Source organism: Gossypium hirsutum, chromosome D01 (genome assembly GCF_007990345.1).
Source record: "Gossypium hirsutum isolate 1008001.06 chromosome D01, Gossypium_hirsutum_v2.1, whole genome shotgun sequence".
Classification (NCBI taxonomy): Eukaryota; Viridiplantae; Streptophyta; class Magnoliopsida; order Malvales; family Malvaceae; genus Gossypium; species Gossypium hirsutum.
The window spans coordinates 61917866-61945415 of NC_053437.1; the positions used below are offsets into that span (position 1 = coordinate 61917866).

Below are 27550 nucleotides of genomic sequence, written 5' to 3' on the forward strand. Positions count from 1 at the left end.
CCGTTTCCCCCAAAATCGCGCCACGTCGGAGCGATGTCAGGGGACGGGGCAGAAGGTCGCGCTGACGTGGACGCGATGTGGACGCGCGCGTCAACAGTGCCCAACGGTCAAAAAATTGACCGTTGCCCCCCCCAAACGGTCAAATTTTTTTTTACTATATAAACCCCCCACCCCTTTTATTTTCACAAACAAATTCAATATCAATTTCTTTCAAAAATTCTCTCAATTCCTTTCAAAATTTCTCTCAATTCCCTTCAAAATTTCCATCAATTTCCTTCCAAAATTCTCTCGAACTCTCAAATTCCTTCCAAAATCCTCTCAATTTCCTTCAAAAAATCTCCAAATCCATATTAAATTTCTTTTTCCATTAAATTTCATTTTTTTAAAGAAAATTTTAAAATTTTTTATTTTTTTTAAATAATTTTAAAATTTTTAATATTTTCAACAATGGCCGGATCATTGATTCGTCTTGATAGGAATCACATATCGTCCACGAGGCCACTATTTCACAATTTCTTCTTAAATAGCATCCTAGTAGAAGCGATTTCCCACTATTTAACCAGAAATGTCAACTCGAAAAAAAATTTTCCTGGACCCCTAACTCCTAAAAAGCCTGTACCCTAAACCCTAAAACTCATAAAACCCAGGTGTAAAAATCAGGGTCAAAATCGCGTTCCCGATACCGCGCTAAGTGACAGGAGGTCGCGTCCACGTCAGCGCGACCTTCTGCCCCGTCCCCTGACATCGCTCCGACGTGGCGCGATTTTGGAGGAAATGGCCCAGTCCGGTAAATAATTAAAAAATCGGCCTATTTCGATAATTTTATAAAAAATTTAGCTTTTTTTAGTAAATCCCTCGAAAATCTTGATATCTGGACCCGTACCCTAACCCTTGCAAACCCTGAAGTCATCCTCCCATCATCATACTAATTAATTATGATAATAATAAGATTTGAATGAGAATTTATGATTCTGCAATAATGTATGCACGTGAATGTTTAAAATATAATCAACTCGTATCTACCTCCACACATGCATTGCGTACTTTTAATTAAGAAAAAGTGAAGAATTCAATGAAATTGCCTCTATCAAAACTTTAAAATCTTACTAATTTTTATTTATATCATGTTCTCATTTATTAGTTTTTGTTAGATATTCCATGTCTCACCAGGTTCCCACATTGAGTTACTTCCAGCTTGCTCACTGTACGAACTCGTCATCTTTCAGCTTGTCGGTCGTCTCCTCGCGACATCACCTCATACTGTTTGAGATTTTAGTTAAGATATCTCTAACGGTACATATCAAGTTTAAGAGGTAAGGTGCCATTATATATGATATCTAGTTGCCTCCTAACACATCAAATCAAGAAATCGTGTTTTATAAATATAAAAGCATTATTCCCAAATAAAGGGATGAAAAAAAAACCTCAACAGTTTTAATATGAAAAATAATAATTAAAATATTATATATATTTATAAATGTGAATATATACATTTATGATTTATTTCATATAAATTTTAATACAATTATTTATATTATGTAATCATATTTTGTATATACATATATATTAAATTTTCATACATTTATGCAACAGTCAAATCTATTTACCCATATTGACATGGACATTGTACCATGGCCGTACAAGTGCAACCTTTGGAGACATTTCCATGTCCCATTGGTTACATAAAAACAATGAAGTTCTTCCCCAAAATCACACAAGTCAGAAGCTCTAAGCATCCTAACTAGCCTTTAGTTTTCTCTTTTTACTTTAAAGTCCAAGTTCATGCATGATATTTAATGTTATAATTTTTCTTCTAAAATTTGATCATATTTAAATATGCATGTCTTTTTTTTATTAATATCAAAATGTCTATACCCATAACTCATTCTTGCTGTCATGTCAGTTCCTGTAATTAAAAATGTATCTTATATTACAATACCATTAGTCTTCCTAATCAATAAATTCGCAGTATGTAAAAAATCATGGGATTTGTTTATGTTTATTTGAACTTAAATTTTAATATCCGATAGAGTTTTAATTTAATTGACATGAGTATTGTTGTATTTATGAATTGGAGAGAGATATTATATATGATGAATCTTAATACACGTAAGTTGAATTTTACTTGTTCTTATTTGGATTAGTATAAAGAAAAGGTTAATTCACTAATAAACCCTCCCTATGAATTAATCTTCTTCTATAATGACTAAGTAACCTATCTAGGTGAAACTTATTTTATTCAATTGACTAATCAACCTTTTGGCTCGGATTTATCTTTTTCTACAAAGACACAATACCCTATTTTAGTTAAAGTTGGGGGGTGGGGCAATCCATAATTATGACCATAAATATGGAATCAATAACTTTTAATTTTCCAATACAAATCATTTAATGATCCCAATGTATGCAAATCCCCAACCTATTTTTTTTTATATATAAAACCTCCATCAAATTTTGTATTGTATCCCTCTACTTTATTAAAATTGAGAAATTAATTTCTCCATTTCAATTTATTAAAATTTGATCTTTTAAAAAAACAGTAAATAAGTGAGTTTAAAGGGTTGATTTTTATTGATTTATTATATATAAATTGTTGAATTCTTAATTTTTACTAATTCCTTATAAATTAACATTTTCCAATACAAACCATTTAATAATCCTAATGCATGCAAATCCCAAACCTTTTTTTTTATAAATAAAACCTCGGTCAAAATTTGAATTTCATATATTTATTTTATTAAAATCGAGAACTTAGTTTCTCTATTTCAATTTGTCAGAATTTGGGTTTTTATAAATTAAATTTTTTCCTCTGAGTTTCAGCTTTTTTCTTCTGAAAAAATTTAAATTCAATTAAAAATGTTAAAAATGAGAAGAAAAAATCTGATTTGTCATTCCCTTATTGGAAAGGGATAAGGATAACGTGGAATCACAGTTTCATACAATCATTTCTCTTTAGTTATAATAGGTAAGCTTAAAGTACTAATTTTTACTAATTTATTATATATAAATTGTTGAACTATTAATTTTTTTATTAATTCTTTATATATAAATTATCTTACTTCTTAATTTTCATTAAGTATGAGGATGAATTTCCGACAAATTAAAGGAATCTTGTCAATTATCATAAAATAAGGGGATGGGATTGAAAATTAGATCATAAAATCTCAATCAAAATTGGACGGTTGTGATCAAATTGTGATATAAACAAGAGTAAAAAAAAACAGTCACTCTATTATCCATGGACTCTCCTTGCTCACATGAAGGATTTAGAGACAACTTTCTCCATGCTCATTGCTCAGTCAATCACCTCACCCCCCTAATCCAGCCAACCCACTTTAGCTCTGTCTCTTAATTTCTTCTTTTTTATTGTCTCTTTGAACTCTAAAAACCCTAAAATTTCTTTTCCTCTGAAATAATGTCAAGCAACAAGAAAAAGCTGGTTCTGAACACAGTTTCAGTGAGCTTAGGCTGCAGCAGCAGTTGCTTGAAACCCAAGCTGACAAGCTTTTTCAATCCAAAACCCAAACTGAAACTTAAAATCAAACCAAAATCTCATTCTCTTTGCAACAATTACTCTTCTTCAAGTTCATCCACCAAGAAAACAACCCATTGTTCCTTGTCTGAAAATGAAACTGGTACCTCTTTTTCTCCAGGTACAGACACTGCTATGTTCTGGGACATGGATATCGACACAGACGGTCCGGACAGTGCTAGCAAGAGTTCAATGGCGACAGTACGAGGTTTTGGTCATGTCGGAGGTGACAGCTTGGCGGTGGAGAAAGATTCTGATGATCCTTATTTGGATTTCAGGCAGTCAATGTTACAAATGATATTGGAAAAGGAGATATATTCTAAAGATGATTTAAAAGAGCTTCTCAATTGTTTCCTGCAGTTGAATTCGCCTTACCATCATGGGATCATTGTTAGAGCTTTCACCGAGATCTGGAATGGGGTATTCTCCGTCAAGCCTGGTTCTGGCACGGTAGTTCGCCGGAGATGCGTTTTGGGCTTAGGCCACGGCAGTTCTAGGGAAATAAGGTCCAATGGGCTGATAAAATAATAGTACATTCTGACAGTTGGCTGATGAACACTTGTTTAAGTTATATTTAAAGAAATATATTTTCGAATTTAATGCAATAGCAAGTTGGAGGAAACTTCTTTTTTGTGTGTGTGTGTGTGCATTAAAGGAAAAAATATATATTTCTTTAAATAAAAAACTTTTTAAGAAGTGTAAAATTAGAATGTCTAAATGACCCTCAAAATATTATTACAATATGGGTCATTTGTAAGCATATGGTAGCGTAGAAGTTAATTATGTTTTCAACTTTGGAAATGGAAAGTGGTAAAATTCTTACACTTATTTCTATTTCTTTCTGTTCTTGAGTTTAAGTTTTTCTAGTTGAAATGTAGTGTGATTTATCACTGTGTTTAACACTTATCAATAAAAGACCTGTTTAATACTTAGATTTATTTAATAGGTAAATTTGTTAAAGAATCTATACATGTAGATACAATTAACATCTAAAAATAAAATATATTCAAACAATTATAATCATAATTAATCGTTATAAAACGCCATCAAACTTAAACATAACAACTCAAAATTCTTAGACTAAGTTTTATTTATATGATAAACGATAAGAATGAGTAAATAATGGCGAATTAGTTGAAGGAAATCATGGTGGATGAGTGAGATGTGAGTGGAGGAGATGCTATATACAATTTCACATGTTAATTTCCAGAAGAAACTAACATCAATGATTAAAAGTTGGCTAAGTAAACAGAAAAGATTGGTGGTGGGTCAATAGAGAATAGATCATTTGTCACCATGCATTCATCCTGTTTTGGAAAAAAAAATTACGAGGGAAAGTTTTAAAGATGAAAAGAAACTACTAGCTTACTGGATAAGAGATTGGCAGAGCCATGGGTTAGGTGGTGGCTTCATATGTCCCTTGTTTGTGGGTGGCCGTAGAACGGATCAATAATAATATAATAAATACATTTTTGTATTTGTGCTCTTTTAATATAAAAAATACAATGACATTGTTGTATCCGGATGTGTTCTGGGAAAAGATAGGCATTGGGATTTGTACAGTAATAATTAGGTCAAAGAGTGTCCTTTGACCATTTCTAAGTGATGATATATGGGTAAAATATCTCCCTAGTTTCTCTCAATTTCTATGTTAATTAAATTAATAGATTTTTTAAAAAAAGTCAAAATAATTTAATTCTTATTGGTTTTAAAAATAATTAAAAATAATTAATCATATTTTTCGTCAATTTTATATTGATATAATAATAAATTTATCTATCATAATTTACACATTTTATCAAATTAGCCATGGTTTAACAAATGTAGCTTGCAGTATGTGTAAATATGTAAATATTAAAGCTAAATTTGTTGAACATTTTACAATAAAGACCACATTAACAAAATTTGTAAACATCGAAGGCTAATATTATTATCATACCAAATTTTAAAAAAATCATGTACGCTCACTTTTAAAATTGACAATGATTAAATTATTCCAAATTTTTTTAAGAGAGACCAATTTGCTCAATTTCAAAATTAAAAGGGATTAGAGAGGTCTTTTACAAAGAAAATGAAAAATACCTATTATCTTTAATTTCCATTTAATGGTTCATGAATACTTTTTTCAATAATATTATTTTTAAAATTTAAATTTAAATTATCTTAATATTTTTTAATAAAAAATAACGTTTAGAATTGTTTAGAGATTTAACTCAATTGAAATTTAAGTAAAAAATGAAGTCATTTAAGTATTTTTTTCTTTGAAATATCATGTTAAAGAATTGAAAAAATAATAAGTTTGTAGATATGATAAATCAATTTTATTTAACATTTTGTTGTAACGATAATTAGAATGAAAATAGGTAGCGTAAAAAGATAAGAGTAAAAAAGAATCGATACTATCAACCGTTGTGTCTTTGTTAACACATTTCAAATACAACGATTCTAGGTCTATAAAGTCTCGTCCAGTGAATAATTTTATTCAACAATCGTCCGGATCAACTATTGGCTTAACCTCAATCTACTCTTACACAAAGAAGTAATTGCAACTCCAATACTGACCTTAGTTGTCACAAATCACTCACTCAAATACCTCACAATACAATCAATAAATTCTCCAAAGAATACCAAACAGAATGTCATAAAATAACCACAAAAAACACATTTTGATGTGTGAAACAAAATAGCCTATTTATAGGCCTCTTCAAGTTGTTAATCGATAGTGTTTTGATAGACCTTAAACTCCTATTTAAAAGCTAGAACAATCTCATTAATTATCTTAAGTATTTATCACATAAAAGTTTTTATAAAATCAATTCTCTAATAGCTCCAAAATTCTCTCAAGAGATAATAAGACTTTCATACTTATCTAATCACCTCAAGCAATTTGGCATCGATCCATGCTTTTAGTTTTTTTAAATATGCAACATTCAAGTAGACCAAACTCGGCACAAACAAAATTCATTGATAGCTAAAATCAATGATCCAAGTAAAGAAATAATTTCATTATAAAATGACATACACCAAGTAGTAAAAACTTTCTCATCAAAAATAATAACATAAACTCGAACAAATCTAAATCCGGGAAGTATTAGTGTTTATTCGTAGTAAAATTAAGTAAGACGAATTTAATAATTTTCCCATATTTATATTTACATTGATATGGTAAACTACATTATGAAACACAATACCAATTACAAAGTGTAATGGTATACATTAGATCTTTTACCTTGGAGGAGAGGCAAAGTCAAAGAAAGAAAAAAGCTAAAAATAAATTATAATTTTTTAAGAAAGTTAAAATTTAATGTTATTATTTTATTAAATATTTTAACTTTTTAGACTAACAACCCTGCCTACCCCTATTGACCAAAATTATATCTTACATTTTATCTCATCAGCCGTAGGAACAAAATCACTTAGAGCTAAGTCTAGGCCTAACTTCTTCGTCAAGTAAGGGCTATTTTACAAGAAATAATTAATGTGTTTCTTCTCCATTAATGTTTAAATTGAAGGAGAAATATGGTTTAAAACCTCAATTTCTTTTAATTATTACAATAATGACGATATTAATTAAATTAAATCTCAATTAATTAATAAAATTAAAATTTTTTCGTTTACCGATAAGCATCTTTAAATTAAAATTGTGGTCAAATTTGTGATTCAAAAGGTTTTTTTCTCACCTTCTTATTAAGTTGTTTAAATTGGACTGTGGTTTAATTCTTTTTTCAGCTTCGACTAAATATTATCACTAAAATTATTTTCACATTAACATTTATAATTAAATTTAAATAAAAAATGTATTACTAAATAGAAATGCAAGTTGAATCAACTCAGACTTATAAAATCATTTGCCAAGGATCTCAATTTATTTGGGTTTAAAAGAGTCATATAAGTAGATAGCCACATCAATGATAATTAGGAGATTTTAGGTGCAAATAAATAAATCATCAATTAACGAAACTTTGTCATTTCTCTTAACAGCTGAATCTATTTATGTATCTTTATAATATGCAACATTAATCAATTCTAGTGAAGAATTCACACGCATTCAGTTTAACTATGAGATCAAATGGCAGTAGCAAAAATTGAGATTTTATTGAACGAAGCTTCTTCCTCAAATAATTAATCATAAATATAATGCGAATGGAGTAGGGACTAATTATCACTGCATGTGGCAAATTCGACAATTTTTATTTGTTTTTTTTTCTCTGCCGTTTCATAAATGTAGTTTGTCTGATGAAATTAAAAAAATACTTGAAATGTAGTCCGCTTTAAAGGGTTAGTCAAAAATTTATCGAATCCATTCCTTTCATTTTAAATTTTTTTTTCAAAATTAGAGTAAAATGAAAGATTAATTATGAAATATGTTTTATTTTTATAAGTGAAAATCATACTTTTAATCATATAATTAAGATACAAGATAACATCACTTTTTATAATTAATTTGAAAATCTCTTACTTATGCTATTGCAATGTGTAAAACAAAAGGGACCTCTCTTTGTTGATATTATAAATTATGTTCATTCAAGTGAAAATGGGTTTATTAAATATGGTGGTAGATGGGTTACTAACATCGTATGATACTATTATTCTTATTCTCAAAATTTTCTTTTTTCAAAAGGTCTAGCATAGTATTAAATTTACTCATAAAACAATTATTAGATTTGTTCAAATTTTCAAATCTGGAGTACAATCATTAATGACTATGAGAAAATTGTATATTGATTATGATTCATTTTCAAAGCACATTAATAGTCTCCCAGAATAAATAAAAGTAATTTATGGTAGTGTATTTCTATGGAAGGACTTTACTACTATACATAACTATTCATGATATATATCTACTTCCTAACTTGAAATTTGAAATGATAAAATTATCATTTTTTTAAAAGAAGAAATGTTAATTGTTTTGTGATACTAGTTAAGATGTTAACTACAAGAATACAATTAATGAATTATTATTTTTAATTAAGTAATGCAAAAATAATTTTAACAGATTAAAGTCAATGAACTGGACAAAAATTTACACATGAACATCTCACATAACGAAATTCAAAGACTTATGCATATAATTGCGTATGGTGGATCTTAAATTTGGATACTAAATTTGCCAAGGGATATATTTTTGACCAACGGAAACCATTGGGTTTGCTTAAAGAAAAACAAAAAAAAAAATCATTGAGATTTAGGAATAATCGAGATTACAAAATTCTCAATCATGAGGTATGGTGGTTACTCACCTCGTTCACTATGAGAATGGGAGTTCGATCCTCACTCATAAAAATAGAGCTCATTTCATGACCAATCATTTACTTCTTTAGAGAATACTCCCAATAAAAAAAATTAAACATTGCTATCCTCAATAAATAATCTAATTTCGAAAATTACAAACTTCTCAAAATAGTTGACTTTAATTGCAAGTAGAGACCAGTACTTCAGATGTAATGTGCAAGGAAAATGATGGTTGCTTCTATCTGTTTTTTTCCCCATTTTTTTCTCTGTATCTCATAATTATTTCATAAATGAGCTGGTCTGATCAATTAGAAAAAACTTAAATGTGTTGTTGTTTTCGAGTGTTTGTCAAAACCACAATCTCATAATCTTTGGGGCTAGTAGAAACAAGTGACCTTCATCATGAGCTAGATATTGGATTCAATTTTAAAACTGCATCATTGCATGTCAATTTATTTGATTGTCCCAAATATATAGGAATCCTTATTATAATTAAAATGAAATCAACCCAGTGTTAGCCCATTAGCTAGCATGACTTGCTTGTAGTGCATATACTAACAGTGATTTATTTCACCAATGATATATAAATTCTACTTAAAAAAAATTATCAATATTAAAAATAAAGATGAAACTAATTTTTTTTAAAAGATAAAAATGAATCATATATTATCAAAATTAAAGTAAAATTTCATCATTATATTAATATATAATTTCATAAAATTTTAAAAAAATAAATAATAAATCTATCATTTTTGGGCATACAGTTTAGCTAGAAGTAGACATAATGGACATCTTTATCTAGCTATTCTCTCTGAGTGGGGAACATGACATTGCCTTTTGTGGTTGGCTAGATAAACACTATTTGCCTTAACTGTTGACTAAAGAAACTCTCAGATAAGGACCAAACAAGCAAAGACCTTCCAATTTTTCTAATCAAATTCAACAACTATAGGGGAAGAAGACATAGTTTCCTTTATAATCCCAAATATTATGAGATAAGTTTACCATTAGGATTAAGCTTCACAATTCATTTATTCTTATTATTTTTCATGTCATAATAATGTTTGAGGTGATGTATATTTGTACAAAGTTTAACACATTAATAATTGACTAAAATAAATTTAACAAAGTATCTAAACTTCTATTAATTTTATGTAGATAAACCCTTATATTTGTGTACACCTAAATAAGTCCTTAATTTCTTTTGACTGTTAGCATTTTTCTAATTTAGTGGACTCATATAACATTTGGTTGGTACGAAGCTCGTACGGTAGAAACCTAAAGCCCAAATGGCCCAAAATCTAAACCTATTTTCAGCCAAAAAAGGAATGACAGAAACCCTTGCGCCGCCGCCCTTCACGTCAGCACCTCCGTACGCGGCTCGTCGGCCTCCGTACCTGCAAAACAAACACACAAATAGAGGCAAAGAAATGTTGTATTTTTCTTTTTCGATTCGGCTATAAAAAGCCCCAAGAAACAATGATGTGGACCCTTTTTTTTTACAGAGAAAATCAATACAAAAAAAATACAAACAATTTTGAAGCTAGTTTTTTTTTTGTTATTATTATTTTTTTTGTTTTCGTTCGTTTTATTATTATTTTTTTAAAGGAAACAAAGAAAATAAAAAGAAAAGAAAAACCTTACCTTTTTGTTCGCGTTTTGCGCCGCCGTGGGTGAGGTTCGTCATTTCCGATGAAAAACAACGTTTTTAGGCTAAGAGAGTCGAAGGGCCCTAAAAAATGGCCTTTTCGATTTTCCAGCCACCGCGGACGGCAGCACCGTCGCCGGTGACCGGTGGCCGCCAAGGTGGTTCGGCACCAGAGCCATTGCCGATTTCTGGAAAGGGGAAGGGGTTTTTGCAAGTGTTTTCTGACTTTTTTTTAGAGAAAGGGGAGAAATGAAAATTAAAAAAAAAAGTTTTTATAGAGGATCGAAACGACACCGTTTTGGGCCTTAACCCAGTGGCCAAAACGACGTCGTTTCACCCCGTTCACCTACGCATTGACCCGACCCGTAGGAGGATCCGCGTGTTTTTGTGGAAGGGTCTATTTGCGCGTTAAACCCTTTCGCATTTTTCAATTGTTTTAATCCAATCCTTTTTTATTATTTTTATTTTCTAATTTGTATTTTAAATTTTATTTCATTTTCGATTTAGTCCTAGCAGAACGGCACGTTTCAGAGGGCGGGAATATTTCCCCAGTTGGTCCCTCTGAGTTATTCGGGCCTTTCAAATGGGTCCTCTACCTTATTTTCATTCTCGAGTTTTACCCAGATTTCCTATTAAACTTCAATTTAGTCCTTTTGCGCTTATTTTATTATAATTTTAGCCCCTCTTATATTCAAAAACTTATTTTATTAGGATTTAGGCTCTTAATTTTATTTCAATGTCAATTTAATTCCCATCTATTTTCTTTTTTTGTTGTGTTTTATTTTCTTTTTTTATTTGCTTTCCATTTCTTTTTTATTTTGATTTTCGTATTTAATGATGTTTTTATTTTATTTTATTCTTGACTTTTATAGTTATTATTGTTGTTGTTGTTATTTTTATGGTTTTTTATTATTTCATTTATTTACATATTTTATTCCAAATTGTGTCTTTAAATTTCGTTTATGTTTTAATTCGGTTCTTTACTTTCAATATTTTTTTATAAACTATTTTTCCTTACATTATTTATGTATTTATTTTTTTAAGTTGGTGTTGTCCTTTTATGTGCATACCTTGGCATTATTACCATTGTTATTATTTATTTTATTTATCTTTTGATTATTCTTATTAATGTTAAAGTAGTATATAATGATTCTCGTAAATTGTCTTTATTATTTTCATTATAGTTATTTATTAATGCAACATTTCATTCATGTATTATTTTAAATACTACACCTTTTTATCCAAATTTGTAAAAAAAATAAAAATTAGGAAATAAGCAATATTTCGTGTCGAAACCATTTTTAAATAAAAGGATCGACTTGGATTTTGAAAAACCAAAACGAAAAAAACAGGAGTCGTCACCGATATTTTTTAGGCGTGATCGGATTACCTTGCGATTCAATCGTTTTAATAAAACGTTTTGATTTTACTAAAATAATAATTTTGGTCTATGGAATTCAAGAAAAATGGGTTCGGGAGTCGGTTACATGCGAGGAAGGATTAGCACCCTCGTCATGCCCAAAATTGGTACCTAGTCAATTAATTAATGTCTTAATGTCGAAAAATTAAAAATTCGAAAAGAAATTTAAAAATATGATCCTTTTAAAATCATCCAAAAATTTAAGGAATGGTGTATTTCACATTAATCGAGAAAAAAGATTTATATCCCGTGAGTTAGGACACAATACCTTTAATCTCGACACGAGAATAAACACCAAAAATTTATTTATTTTTAGAAATTTTGATTATCTCGGTTTTAGAAAAGAAATCATATCCCGTAAGTTGGAACACGGTCCTTTTCTGATTCCAAAGACATTTTAAAAAAAACATATTTAAAAAAAAAGGATCGTATATTTGGAATTATCAAAAAAATCGAGACCCCGTAAGTTAGGATACAATCTTTCCGAATTTTAAAAGACGAAGTATTTTATTTTTTTTAAAAATATGCATTTGGGTCGAAATTGATGCGATACTTGAAATGTTACACAAATAAAATATTAAACTAACAAACGACCACAATGCGAGTGTATTAATAAAAAAATCGTTACAAATACAACAACAATGATACATCATTTTAACGCAAATATTAACAATAGATAAAAAATAAAAGATAAATAAATAACATCAATGAATAACAACAATAAAAAAATAACAAAGCCATACTAAATTTAAAAGAGCAAAAGGAATTAATAAATAAATATACAAATAAATATTTAAAAAGAAAAATAATTTATGAAATATTCAAAGGACAAATAAAAAGGATGAAATTAAGATTGTAATAAAAATAATACTAATAAAAATGAGAGCAATAACAATGGTAGTAACAATAAAAAATACACTAAGAAATAAAAAAAACTATTATAAAATGGGTGAAATTAGAGTTATAATAAAAATAAATAAATAAATAAATAGTCTAAAGTTTTAAATTTTTTTTAAAAAATAGGAGATAAAATAAAATAAATGTATTTAAAGTATTTTGGTAAGTAAATAAAAAGATATAATGGAAATAATAATGTACAAATTGATTGAATTAACAATATAGTAATAATAATAAGTACATAAATAGTAAGGGTAAAATAATAATGGTAATAATAATATTAATTTAATAATAAAATAGTCAAAATAATAACAAGGACTAAATTTAGCTTTAAAACAAGAATTTGGGGCCAATCAGAAATAAATAAAATGAATAAGGCCCCAGTAGAACGCGCGGATGACAAGGAGGGGCCAAATGGGTAATAATTCCCTCCCTCCAAAACGTACAGCTTCAAGGGACCAAATTATAAATTGAAATAAAATACAGGGCGAAATTTAAAGAATAAATGGAACCTAATTGCAAAGTAATTTAAAAGCGGAAGGGATAAAGGTGCAAAATGCCCATTAATCAAAAACACGCGAATCCTCCCCTCGAGTCAAGTCATCGCGCGGGTCAGGGTCAAAACGACGCCGTTTTGGCACCTGAACCTCTCTTGCAAAACGACACCGTTTTATTGTTCTATTTAAAACAAAAAAAAATAAAAAACATTTTAGCATAACACTAAAAAACCAAAAAACTCTTCTCTTCTTTCTCTACAGCAGCCCCAAGCCCGGCCAAGCTCCGGCGCGGGGCCATTGCGTTGGCCGTCGACTGCCGGCGCTCACGGTGGCCGAAAGATAAAAACTCATTTTTTTGGATTTTTCCACTCCTTAACTCAAAAACACCGATTTTCATCAGAATCGGCACCTCCTCATCAAAGCAAGTACGATTTTATCACTTTATTTTCAGTTTTAAAAAAAAATGGAAAATAAATAAATAAATAAATAAGAAATCAGATACCTTCGAAAATGGCTTGTATTTGAACTGATTTTTTTTCTATTTTCTTTTGATTCATTCGTAAGTAAAAAAATACAAATTCGGGACTCTTTTTATAGCCCGAAAATATTAATTATCTTCTTATTTTTTCTATTTTTTACACTATTTTCTTTCTTTTGGACTCTCCTAGTTTGTTTTGCAGGTACAAGGACGTGGCGGCACACGCGGAGAAAATGGCGCGCGCGGGTGCTACCGTTGGGCTACTGTTGGGGGCGGCAGCTCCTAGGGTTTCTTTTGTTGTTGTTTTGGGCTAGGGTTTAGTTGGGTTTAGTTGGGTTGTTTAGGTGTTAGGTTGTTTGGGTATTAGGTCATTGTAATTGGACATTAATTTATTTATTTTTTATATTTGGACTGATGTTTGGGCTGTTTTGGTTTTAATAGGCCCGGACATAATTTGAGTTTTACAGCTGCCCCTCTTTGCTCATTATTGTGCAACGAAAATGAAGCAAAGACTTCAAAAAGACAAATTTTGCCCTATCTCACCGAGTCTTGGCTTCTTGGTATTGCTCCAATCCACTGCGTCTTGTTGTTTCGATTCACTCTACTGCAACTTCGTAGAGATAGGATTATTGGCTTTAATATGCTCCACTGCACCTTCAGAGAGATAAGATTCGGCATCTTCAGTCTGCCCCACTACAACTTCAAGGGGATAAGCCTTGCTTTCTTCAACTTTAACGCTAGGAAGATAAGATTCGCTGCCTACAACTTTAATCTGCTCCGCTGCAACGCCAAGGAAATAAGATTCGCTGCCTTCAGCTTTAATCTACTGCGACGCCAGAGAAATAAGATTTGTTGCCTTCAACCTTAATCTATTTCACTACAATGCCAAGGAAATGAGATTCGTTGCCTTGAGCTTTAATCTACTATGACGCCAGAGAAATGAGATTTGTTGTCTTCAGTTTTAATCTACTGTGAAGCCAGGGAAATAAGATTCACTATCTTCAGCTTTAATCTACTGTGACGTCAGGGAAATAAGATTTGTTGCCTTGAGCTTTAATCTGTTCCACTGCAACGCCAAAGAAATGAGATTCGCTGCCTTCAGCTTTAATCTACTGCGACGCTAAGGAAATAAGATTTGCTGCCTTCAGCTTTAATCTATTCCACTACAACGATAAGGAAATGAGATTCTCTGCATTTAGCTATAATCTACTGTGACGCCAGGGAAATGAGATTCGCTGCCTTCAGCTTTAATCTGTTCCACTGCAACTTTAGTTGTATAGGATTTATGGTTTCATCGATCTGTTCTCTGGGGAACATGACCTGTAGAATCCATTTCATTGGCCTATTTATGCCTAGTGATTAGGATGTTATGATCGGAATGAATCAAGATCCCCTAACTAAATATGCATGCATGAATGCAAAATGTCATGAAAATGATCCTTTAATGCTTGAGTTATTATAGCTCGTTATTCATTAAGGCTTTATTACCAACACGTCAGAACGACATCTTGTTCGACTGGTAACACTCATATCTTAACTGAATTGCCCCCATTGTAATTTTCAAGGTTCAATCGACTATAATCTTCAATGTTAAATCCATTGTAATTTTGGGACATAATCACTTTGGTCATTTACACCACTCTTAGGGTGTCGTACCAATGTAAAATTTTCTCTTCCAAGAAAACCTCTTTTTACTGCTCGACAATCATTGTTTGTCTGTTCATTTAAGCTCTATCACCAACGCGACATTTTGTCGTTTTGTTCAATCAATATTTTGACAACAAAATCCGTAGGGATAGTTTTAATTTAGACTTTTCCGTATCAGATATTCCCAACTTGGTGCGTTCTAAACAATAGTCCAACTTCCAGTTCTTGTATTATTCAGAAACTTCTAGAGTAATATGTAGAACTTCTTTTATGAAAGTGTTGTTAGTCCATTAATCATTATTCCAATGCAAGATGCTTGTTAAAAGATCATAACACTGGATAAGAATAAAATTGATTTGGAGCATAGCTCGGAATGAATAAATTATCAAGGATAATATATAAAAAAAATCAAAGGGAATTGATCGAGCACACGCATCTTGAAAAGAAAAAAGTATTCCAAGAATGACAAATCCAATACAAGTAATATAAAGACTAGGTGCCCTAGATATCGCAGCTTGAACTTCTTCGTACAAACTTTTAAGAACCGTTTTGAGTTTGTCATGTGTTTAAGATATCTACAGTATTTTGTTGATGCCCTAGACGTCACATGCCCCCTTTTCCTATTAATTCAGATATAGCAAGATCACTGCATGCCCCATTTTGATCAATATTTGAGCCCCCCTTTTGAGTTTTTAACTCAAATCCCCTTTGGTCTTAAAACGCCCTTTACAGGTTTTCACATTGGCCTATTTTTTTAAGGACTTAAAGCGCCTTTTGTGGGTTTTCACCTTGGTCCCTTCTTTTTCTTCAAGTGAAGTACTTCTTGACTGAATCTGAATTTACAGGATTAGGCAAGTTTTTACCATCCATTTCGCCCAAAATCAATGCTCTTCCAGAAAAGGCATTTTTTACAACATAAGGTCCTTCCCAATTTGACATCCATTTCACTCTAAAATTCTTTTGTAGAGGAAGGATCTTTTTCAACACCAGGCCCCCTTCGTGGAATTCTCTAGGACGAATCTTTTTGTTGTAAGCTCACATAATTCGTTTCTGGTACATCTGATCGTTGTGAATAGCTTTTAGCCTTTTTCCTTCTATTAGGTTCAACTGATCATATCGAGATTGGATCTATTCTGTTTCATCCAACTTTAGCTCAACCAATACCCGGAGAGAAGGAATTTCAACTTCAATTGGTAAAACTGCCTCCATACCATAAACTAAGGAGAAAGGCGTTGCCGGTAGAAGTTCTGATTGATGTTCGATAAGCAATGATGGGAAATGGTAATTTCTCATGCAAGTCTTTGGAAGTTTTAGTCATTTTTCCAACAATTTTCTTGATATTTTTGTTAACCGCCTCCACTGCACCATTCATTTTTGGGCGATACAGTGACGAATTATAGTGTCTGATCTTGAATTGACTACAAACCTTTCTCTATTAAGCTGTTGTTCAAATTCAATGCATTTTCAGATATGATTCTTTCAGGCATTTTATATCGACATATAATCTCTATTTTTAAGAACTTGCTGACTGCTGCCTTTGTGACATTAGCATATGAAGCAGCTTCTACCATTTAGTGAAGTAATCAATAACCACAAAGATGAAACGATTCCCATTAGAAGCCTTCAGTGAGATTAACCCAATGACATCCATACCCCACATGGAGAAAGGCCAGGGAGAAGTCATAACGTGAAGAGGTAAAGGAGGTGCATGTATTTTGTCTCCATAAATTTGGCATTTATGGCACTTCTTGGCATAATTGATGCAATCTCCTTCTATGGTGGACCAGTAGTACTCGAACCTCATAATCTATCTAGCCATTGTGCAACCACTGGCATGCGTTACGCAAATACCCTCATGGACCCTCTTCAAGATTTTCTTAGCCTCCACACCGTCCACACATCTTAATAGTACTTGATCATTTCTCTTTTTATATAAGATCTCCCTATCTAAGACATAATCAATAGCTAGTCTTCTCAAAGTCCTCTTATCATTCTCAACTGCCTGGTCAGGATACTCACGATTCTTCACATATCATAATATATCTTGATACCAAGGGCTGTCATCCTTTTCTCCCTCTTCGATATTGTAACAATGAGCTGGGGTTTCATAGATACTCATCTGGATAGGCTTTATGTCCTCTTGTCTGTTCACTTTGATCATGGCGGCTAGAGTAGCCAACGCGTCAGCCATCTGGTTTTTATCTCATGGGAGATAGTAGAAAGTAATGTCATCAAACTCTTCAATGAATTTGAGAACTAGCTTTCGATAACTGATTAATTTAGGATCTCTTGTTTCCCATTCACCTTTGAGCTGATATATCACTAATGTTGAATCCCCATATACCTCTAGTACTTTGATTTTATGTTTTATAGCTGCACGAATGCCTATGGTGCAAGCTTCGTATTCTGCCACGTTGTTTGTGCAATCAAAATTCAATTTGCAAGTAAAAGTTTAATGATATCCATTTGGGGATACTAAGACTGCCCTGATTCCATTGCCCATAGTGTTCGAGGCTCCATCAAAGTTTAGCTTTCAAATGTGACCCACTTGGGAATTTTCTTCAGTGGTTGCCACATACATCAAATATCCTCATTCGGAAAATCAAAATTCAAAGGCTCGTAATCCTCTAAGGCTTTACTAGCTGGAAAGTCAGCTATCGCACTCCCTTTCACGATCTTCTAACTTACATAGATTATGTCAAATTTGAAAAGCAAAATCTGCCATCTGGCCATCCTCCCATTCAAAGCAGTCGACTGTATCATATACTTTAAGGGGTCTAACTTTTAAATTAGCCAAGTCGTATTGTACAACATGTATTGCCTTAATCTCCGAGTTGTCCAAATCAGGGCATAACATAATTTTTCAATAAGAGAGTATCTCATTTCATAGTCAGTGAATTTCTTACTGAGATAATATATCTCCTTTTCTTTCCTTCCTGTCTCATCATGTTGGCCTAGCACACATCCAATGGAATTGTCAAACACCTCTAAATACAATATCAGTGGTCTATCTGAGCTAGGTGGCGATAGCACTGGAGTATTGGATAAGTACTGTTTCATCTTGTCAAAAGCTTCTTGGCATTCTTCGTCCCAAGTCCCTGGATTATGTTTCTTCAGAAGACAGAATATGGGGTCACATTTCTTGGTTAGTTGTGAAATGAACCGGGCAATGTGATTCAATCTCCCTAAGAAACCTCGAACTTCCTTCTGTGTACGTGGCGGAGGTAAATCTCATATTACCTTAACTTTGTCAAGGTCAATCTCGATTCCTTTTTCACTGACTATAAAACCCAACAGCTTTCCTGACCAGCTCCAAAAGTGCATTTTGTTGGGTTAAGCTTGAGCTGGAACTTTCTCAGTCTTAAGAACAACTTTCTCAGGACCTGCACATGTTCCTCTTCTGTTCTAGACTTTGCAATCATATCATCAATGTAAACCACGATTTCCTTGTGCATCATGTCATGGAACAAGGCTACCATGACTCTTTGATATGTTGCTCCTGCATTCTTTAAACCAAATGGCATCACTTTATAGCAAAACGTTCCCCACAAAGTGATGAATGTACTCTTTCCCATATCTTCGGGATGCATTTTTATCTGATTGTATCCAGAGAAGCCGTCCATAAAGGAAAACAGAGAGTAGCCCGCTGTATTATCCACTAAAGTGTCAATATAAGGCAATGAAAAATTATCTTTTGGGCTGGCCTTATTCAAGTCCCTATAATATACACATATTCGTCCTTTCCCATCTTTTTTAGGGACTGGAACGATATTGGCTACCCATTCGAAATACTTGACTGCCTGTAAGAACCTAGCATCAAACTATTTTTTGACTTCCTCATTTATTTTTAGCACAATATCAGGCCTCATCCTCCAGAGTTTCTGCTGAACTGGCTTGCAGTCCTCTCTTATAGGAAGGCGATGCACTACAATGTCAGTGCTTAACCCCAGCATATCCCGGTATGACCATATGAAGACATCTTTGAATTCTTGGAGTAACTCAATGAGGTCTCGCCTCTTCTTTGTGGTAATGTCAGTTCCAATATTCACCTCTTTTTCCTCTTCCAAGCTCACAATTTCTATTGATTCCTGGTGAGGTAGGATTTGTTTCTCTTCCTATTCTACCATCCTCAACAAGTCCGGAGATAAACCACAGTATACGTCATCTTCAAAGTCATGCGATCCCTCTAAACACGTCTTGTTCAAAAGAAAATTCTGATTTGGTAGCAGCGTCACACATGTCATTTATATCCAGGGACCTATTGTAGGTACAAAAGAATATACAAAGAATGGATGAATTTATGAATAATTATTTGTATAGCATAATTATGAATGATTAAAAGAATGATTTGGAAGAAAATCCCAAAGGAGAAAAATATTTACTTGTATGGAATAAAAGAATATTTACTTAAAATGATTACAAAAATGTACTTCATTAAAATATTGATGTTTGGGCATGAGCCTATTTCACAAAGGGATTCTTATTACTTTCTAAGCTAAAAGCAATAAGAGTGTTCTGAACATTATTCTGAGTAAGCTATAAATACTACAGGGATTACTTCTGCAGTCCAATTGCTTAGCACGCTCCCAGGTTCATAAGGGCAGATATCTAACAAGTTCCTTCCTTCAATTTTCTCTTCATGAATGGCATTGATATGAACGTTTCCCAATATTTCTGCAATAATTTCTATCATTGGCGTCTTTCGCTCGGGATCAATAATCCCTCCTGACACAAAAATTTCGGATATGCGGGGGAATATCATTGGTTCCCACTTGATTTTCTCCCCACTCACGTGTGCCCTTCTTCTTTCTTGCCCCTTCTCTAACTCCTTCCTTCTTTGTCTTGTATTTGGCTTGTACCCTAAGCCAATACGATCATACTTGTCCTTCAGCATTGGAGCCTCAACTTTTCCTTGAAGATGTCTCCCTAGTCATTTTCCTAGCAAAGCTCCTCCTCCTACCATCAACTGTAGACCCATTCTTGTAGCCTTGGACATTTTTGGCAATGGAATCTTACTCCCCTTAGTAATAAATGCTGTATTTACAAACTCCAAAGACCGAAAAGAACATTCAACTGCCTCATCATTTATCTCTAAGTACAGCGCATCACTAGTTACCGTCGCTATAATATCCTTCTTGGCATTTATTGTCACCAATCGACCCTCTGATATCAGCTTCAACTTTTGATGTAATGATGAAGGTATGACCCCTACCGAATGTTTCCATGGTCTTCCTAACAAACAATTGTAGGAAGGTTTGATGTCCATGACAAGGAAGTCTACCTCATAGATAGTTGGACCAATCAATAAGGGTATTTCAATTCTTCCCATAACATTTCTTTTAGTGCCATAAAATGTTCTCACTATATTTTGGCACGACTTCATATGCGAGCTATCTACTGGCAACCTATTAAGTGTGGACAAGGGTAGTACATTTAATGCTGATCCATTGTCAATCAGGACCCCAAATAAGGTGAACCCTTTGCATCGGGTAGTAATGTACAGAGCTTTAGTAGACCCCATACTTCCAGGTGGTATTTTATCATCATTGAAGAAGATGAAGTTATCGGCACCTATATTGCTAACCAACCGATCTAATTTATTGACAGAGATATCATTGGCCACATATGTTTTATTCAACACTTTCATTAATACGCTTCGATGTACTTCTGGACTCAAGAGCAAAGCTAGTACAGATATGCGAGCTGGTTGTTTATACAACTATTCCATAACATTATACTCGCTGTGCTTTAAGAATTTGAGGAATTCTTTGGCTTCTTCCTCTCCTACTGGATAGTTGATGGGCTCGACTGCTTCCTTTTTCCTTTGTTCTGTCATCTCCTGTCCTTTTATAGGTTCTACTTGGGGATTTATCACGTCGTAACGTCTCTCACTATGTGTACGAAAACATATATCCTAATCTTCTTTTGAAGCACCGACTGAAGTCTCCCTTCTCGTGATGGTTACATTGCACTCATAGTTCCACGGGACCTTTTTGCTATCCTTGTAAAGGAAGGTTACGGGTTTCTGAATTGTGATTTTTGGAGCTACCAGTATTCCAACGTCATTATTTTTTTGTCTTGAAATGATAACCACAAGATGATTTACCTTCGAAACCTTCATTGTAGACTCGGATGCATATATACTTCCTTCCTCCTTGACTTCATCATCGAATTCCACTTCCTTGTCATCCATCATGCCTCGAACTAGGACTTTGAATTCTTTACACTCTTGGATTTTGTGCCCTTCCTCATGGTGGGACTCACAATAATACCTCGTCTTTTCACATTTTTCTCTGAATCTGAAACAATTAATCCCCTTTTAATCATCTCTTCCCAAACCCTTCTCAGAGAAGTTTTTACTTTTGCAATGTCGGTCTTGATTCTTCTCCCAATAGCTTCACTTATCATGTTTATCCCATTAACAACATGATTGGGTAGCGGATTTTCTGTATTGGATGAATCATCAAATTTGACAATACCCATATTGATGAACCTTTCAACCAATTTTCTAAAGGTGATACAATTTTTTATAGAATAGCCCGTAATTCTTATATGATAATCGCATTGTGTGTTTGCATCATACCATTTAGGTGGCAGAGGCTACAAGGGCTTTAAATAGAAAGGAGAAACAACGTGTATATCGAACAAACTTTGGTATAACTCCTTATACGACATTAGAATTGGCGTGAACTGGAGCTTCTCATTGTTTTGTCTTGTACCAGATTCTTACTTTGATGAACCTTGTTGGTTGGCAACCCCCTTTTCCTGTTTTATTTACAGTGATCTATTTTAAGTAACCTTTGTTGTATATACTCGTGTTGTTCACCTCGTTTTCTTTTTTCCTCGAGGCTGACCTTTTGTTACTTTTTCTGGCATCTATCTTCCCACTTCTTATGACATTCTCAATCATCTCACTATTCATGAATATATCTGAAAAATTTTTGTGGCACTTCCTAGCATGTGTGTAATGAATGGATCTTTTAGCGTGTTAATAAAGAGCATCGTAGTTTCTATTTCTAGGAGCGGCGGCTGAACTTGGATGGCAACCTCCCTCCATCTCTGTGCATATTGCCTAAAACTCTCACTAAGTATCTTCTCCATGTTTTGTAAAGTAATTCTATCAGGAGTCATATCTGTTACATGACTATATTGCTTCATGAATGCTTGTGCTAGGGTCACAGGCCAAAGTGCAAAGCCCGTGACCATGGCACAAGAAGCGCCCCATAGAGGTCTATCGATTAGATGGGGAACATTTAGCCCACAAGAACTGGCCCGATTCAGAAAACTATTGAAGAAGCCTAACAGATTGAAGCCTGGTTGGCCCGATAATAAAGACATGGCAACTTAGGCTAATTTTGGTAACTAATCTTAGAAGATAGAGAGAATCATATCTTGTAAAGATCAGATTAGATTTGATATGGCAAATCTTGTAAATCCCTAAATCAAAAGATATAGTGAATCTCGTCTGTCGATGTAAATGTATCTTGACCGTCGGTTTTGGGGGAGCTCAACTATAAATAGAGAGCCTCCCCCTCATTCGTACTCATCCATTGTAAGGTGAATTCTTAAGAGTAATAGAATTCCTTAAGCATTTACTCAAACACTTTGTGTGCATTCTTTCTTTGGATTTTTGTTGTTCTTTTGTAGCTTCTTTTGGCACAATCGCTTCCACTATACAAATTGGTGCCTTGAAGGAGTTCTAAAGAATCTTCACTTTTGGGCGTAAAGGCTGACTTAGGCGAGTTTGGAGCAAACGGATCGCCTAAGGCCGCACAGTTTGCAAGACTAAAGGTCTAGCCCCGTGGCAAGTGGTATCCGAGCTAAGTTTTGAACCAAGTGATATTCGAGTTGGTTCAAAGGCACCGTTAAGATGTCAAAATAAGTCGTTAGTCAGAGTGAGCCAATGGAGACCCGTAGGAGGGCCAGAAAAGTTAGCCGCTCGAGGGAAATGCTGATAGCCTTGGAAAATCGAGTGGTCAATCTCAAGGAATCTGTAGAGAACGTGAAAAAGACACTTGAATTCGTCGAGGGACGCACAGATGGGTTTGACTCAATGGAAGAGCAACTCAGAGATTTTGTGTTGGATTCTCTCGATGCCAATAGGGAAAAGATGAATGAATTAGTAGAGTCCATTGCGGAAAAGCTGGCAGAGAGGGATGAAGCTCTCGATGATATGTCGTTAGCCATGAAGAAAGAAATAGAGGAGTTTAAAGGGGAGCTCGCAATCTACAAAGCCGCTTTGAGTAATGGGATGTTATCTTCAAGGCCGAAGTAACAAGCAATGGATGTTTCCAAACCGGAGAAGTTCAAGGGTGCACGATCCGCAAGGAATGTGGACAAATTCTTGTGGGAAATGGAGCAATACTTTCGAGTGATTGGCATCGAAAATGATGCCATTAAGGTAAGCACTGCTTCAATCTATTTTACTGATGTAGCTCTCTTGTGGTGGCGTCGTAGGTCTACAGATGAGAAACATGGTGGAAACGCAATTGGGACTTGGGAGGAGTTCCAAAGACAGTTGAAGAAGTAGTTTTACCCACAGTATACCGAGAATGAGGCTCGGGCTAAGTTGCGTCATCTCACGCAACAAGGCACTGTTCGGAAGTATGTTCGGGCATTTAGCGAGTTGATGCTTCAAATCTTCGACTTGAGCGAGAAAGAAGCTTTGTATTGGTATGATGATGGGTTAAAGCCGTGGGCAAATCATGAGTTGTGAAGGCAAGGAATCACCGAACTTACTGTAGCCATGGCCGAAGCAGAGTCCTTTGTTGAGCTTGATCCAGCGAGAGACAAGCTTGAGGCATCTAAGCCCAATCGAAAGGGCAATAGTGAGAGAAACCATGAAAAATGAAGAGGGACATAGCGATGATGGCAACAGCACTGATAGTAAAAGTGGTACTGGGAAATCACGAGATGCGAAGTGGGGATTAGACAACCCAAGGGACAAGAGGAAGAAGATAAAATGCTTTCTTTGTCAAGGACTACACATGGCATGAAAATGTTCGAATAAAGTGATAATTTCGGCAATCAAAAAGAAGGATGAGCTGAAGGAAGAGGCGAAACCTACCGAGGTAAAGACATCGAAAGTCAATTCGATGGTGCTCATTCCTGGAAAGAGGAATGGTGAAAATAGGTTGATGTTTGTAGATATCAACATTGCGGGTCAGAAGCGGAGTGCTCTTATTGATACAGGAGCATCGGACTTGTTCATGTTAGAAAAGGTTGCAAAGAAGCTTGGTCTGGCGATTAGAAAATCGAATAAGAAGATCAAGGTAGCAACTTCTGAGAAAGCTCCAACTGTGGGAGTAATTCGTGATGCGGAACTACAAATCGACGAATGGAAGAGCAAGGAAGAATTTGAGGTAATCCGATTAGATGATTACGATTTTGTGCTTGGCTTAAACTTCCTTGTCAGGATTCAGGCAACTCTGTAACCATGGGCCGATCAATTCCATCTTGTCACTGGTCCGTCAACAAAAAGTGTTGTGCCGGTACAGCGGGATGTGAAGGTTGGGACGAAGGTGTTATCGTCAATTCAACTAGTCGAAGATGTTTCGTATTGGAGAAACATTAAATCGTCAAAACAGAATGCTACGAAAGCCCCTTCAGAAGTGTTAATGGCACAAGAGACCGATATGAAGCCTGCGGGATCGACTGTAGAGCCGACACCTTTGGGAAATGTGGGTTGCGCATCGAGCTTCAAGGGGAAAGGAGCGATGCAAAGACAGTCGAGACGAGTAAATACTGCGAGTAAGGTACATTGCAAACACTTTGATAGTGTTCTGAATTCTGACTTGTTGGCTTGGCAAGGTCGTAGGAGCCCTTTCAAAGTTCATAAGCAAGGAGGCAAAGGGACTATAGGTGCTATGAAGCCAAGATATGAGAATCTAGGGGATTCCAGTGGAACAAGTCAAAATTGGGGCAAGTTAAAATGGAGACTTCTTACCAACAAAATGTACCAACGAGCGCAACAGTTCAAGATAAGAGGCAACAGAAGCCGAGGCATAGGTTTCGAAGGAAGGGACAACCCATTTGCAAGACAAGTCGGGAAGAAGCCGAGGCAACGAGAAAATTCCAAGGTGAATCAAGTCAGTGTGATCCAGAAGTCTCAACGAGGGCGTTGCGAGAATGGGTAGGGGAGAATGTCACAGGCCAAAATGCAAAGCCCGTGACCATGGCACAAGAAGCGCCCCATAGAGGTCTATCGATTAGATGGGGAACATTTAGCCCACCAGAACTAGCCCGATTCAGAGAACTATTGAAGAAGCCTGTCAGATTGAAGCCTGGTTGGCTATATGATAAAGACATGGCAATTTAGGCTAATTTTGGTAACTAATCTTAGAAGATAGAGAGAATCATATCTTGTAAAGATTAGATTAGATTTGATATGGCAAATCTTGTAAATCCCTAAAATCAAGGGATATAGTGAATCTCGTCCGTCGATGTAAATGTATCTTGACCGTCGGTTTTGGGGGAGCTCAACTATAAATAGACAGCCTCTCCCTCATTTGTACTCATCCATTGTAAGGTGAATTCTTAAGAGTAATAGAATTCCTTGAGCATTTACTCAAACACTTTGTGTGCATTCTTTCTTTGGTTTTCTGTTGTTCTTTTGTAGTTTCTTTTGGCACAATCGCTTCCGCTATACAAATTGGTGCCTTGGAGGAGTTCTAAAGAATCCTCACTTTTGGGCGTAAAGGCTGACTTAGGCGAGTTTGGAGCAAACGGATCGCCTAAGACCGCACGGTTTGCAAGACTAAAGGTCTAGCCCCGTGACACTAGGTCCCTCCACGATCTAATCCTGGTACAGTTCAATTGGTTGTACCATTTGGAAGCTGCCCCCACCAGGCTGTCTTAGAAACAGTGTATTAGCAGTTGGTCATTGTTAACGCATCCAGCCATCCGTCTGCAAAACATGGTGATGTGAGCTTCAGGGAAACTGGTCCCGTTGTACTTTTCAAATTCTAGCATTTTGAACTTGTAAGGAAGAACTAAATCTGGAACCAAGCTCAGATCTCTAGCGTCAATTCCATGATGACTATCAGCACTTTCCATAGCCTTAAACTTTTCCTCTAGCCATCTACACCTGTCCTCTAGCTGTTTTGGTAATTCCGTCTTTACTTTTTCCTTTTCTACTACTTCATCAAAATCGGGGATAATTGAATTAGTTGGGTTATCTACTAGGTTTGAACCTGATCCAGCCTGAAAGTTCATTAGCATCGAAGCATCGGCCTGAGATTGTTGAGGCCTAATTATGACGGATGGTCTTCGCAGGTACATCTCAGCTTGGGCCTGTATATTTTGTGGAGTAAAACCTAGAGGATAGAGCGGCTCCTCATTATTCTCACCAGGGTTTGTCATGGGGCCTTTTCATTTATCTATTCTCCTAGTCAATAATTGGGTCAACTGGATCATCATGCTTCTTTGAGATTCTAACATTTGTTCGTTATGTCTTGTTGGATCTTAGCTAGCTGCTCTTGCATTTGCGCTTGTAGCTGGTCTTGCATCTCCCTTTGAAGTTGTTCAAGTTTTTCTAATCTTTGGTCCATGTCTTTCGTCTTGGCTCTGGTACCGTAACTATGTTTGGTTGGTAGGTTTTTTACCGGTTGCTAGATAAAAATGAAATGATTTTAACCAATTAGGATCTTTTGGTGGAATTTAATGAATATCATGTAATGTAAATGAATGAAGTGAATGCAAAAGGGTGTCGATTTTGATTCAATTCCATTTAAAAAACTTTACCAGAAGAAAAAAAATCTTTACATAAAATTGATTACATATATGGCTTTGCCCTAACACTCAAAGCTTTAATATTCCTAAGTAGTGAAGCTAACTCCTACCCCCGGTCTGATTCCAGCTCGTACTTTACACTCAGTACTTCAACTTGTACTGCCAAAGTCTATAAGTAATCAACTACCCCTCGAATCTGAGCCACAGCCTCTCCCATAATGTGATCTTTGTTTCTAACTTGGTTTTGACAATAGAGAAGTTGTTCTTTCTGACACTTTTCACTGGCCTCAAGGAATTTAATCTGCATTTCACAGTTTTGTAATGTCATTTCTAATTCTCCCACTCTTATTTTTATTTGCTCGATCTTACTTAAGCTCGCTCTTAGCTCTATCGCAGAATTACGGTTTCGATATTGATGAAGAGTTTTCTCCAGTTCAGCCACTCTAGCCTTTAGTTCACCCTTTTTGTT

General features: G+C 34.5%; 1 protein-coding gene across 1 annotated transcript; it reads left to right on the forward strand.

The window, feature by feature from the left end:
* Positions 1 to 3156: 3156 nt before the first annotated feature.
* Positions 3157 to 4154, forward strand: LOC107928145 (transcription repressor OFP6). Its single transcript, XM_016859332.2, has one exon. The coding sequence runs from the start codon at positions 3416 to 3418 to the stop codon at positions 4058 to 4060; it is 645 nt and encodes a 214-aa protein (XP_016714821.1). The 5' UTR covers positions 3157 to 3415; the 3' UTR covers positions 4061 to 4154.
* The last annotated feature ends 23396 nt before the right edge of the window (positions 4155 to 27550 follow it).

Bases quoted from the DNA above. Each gene is read 5' to 3' on its own strand.
- LOC107928145 (XM_016859332.2), top strand. From the start codon at position 3,416: ATGTCAAGCAACAAGAAAAAGCTGGTTCTGAACACAGTTTCAGTGAGC.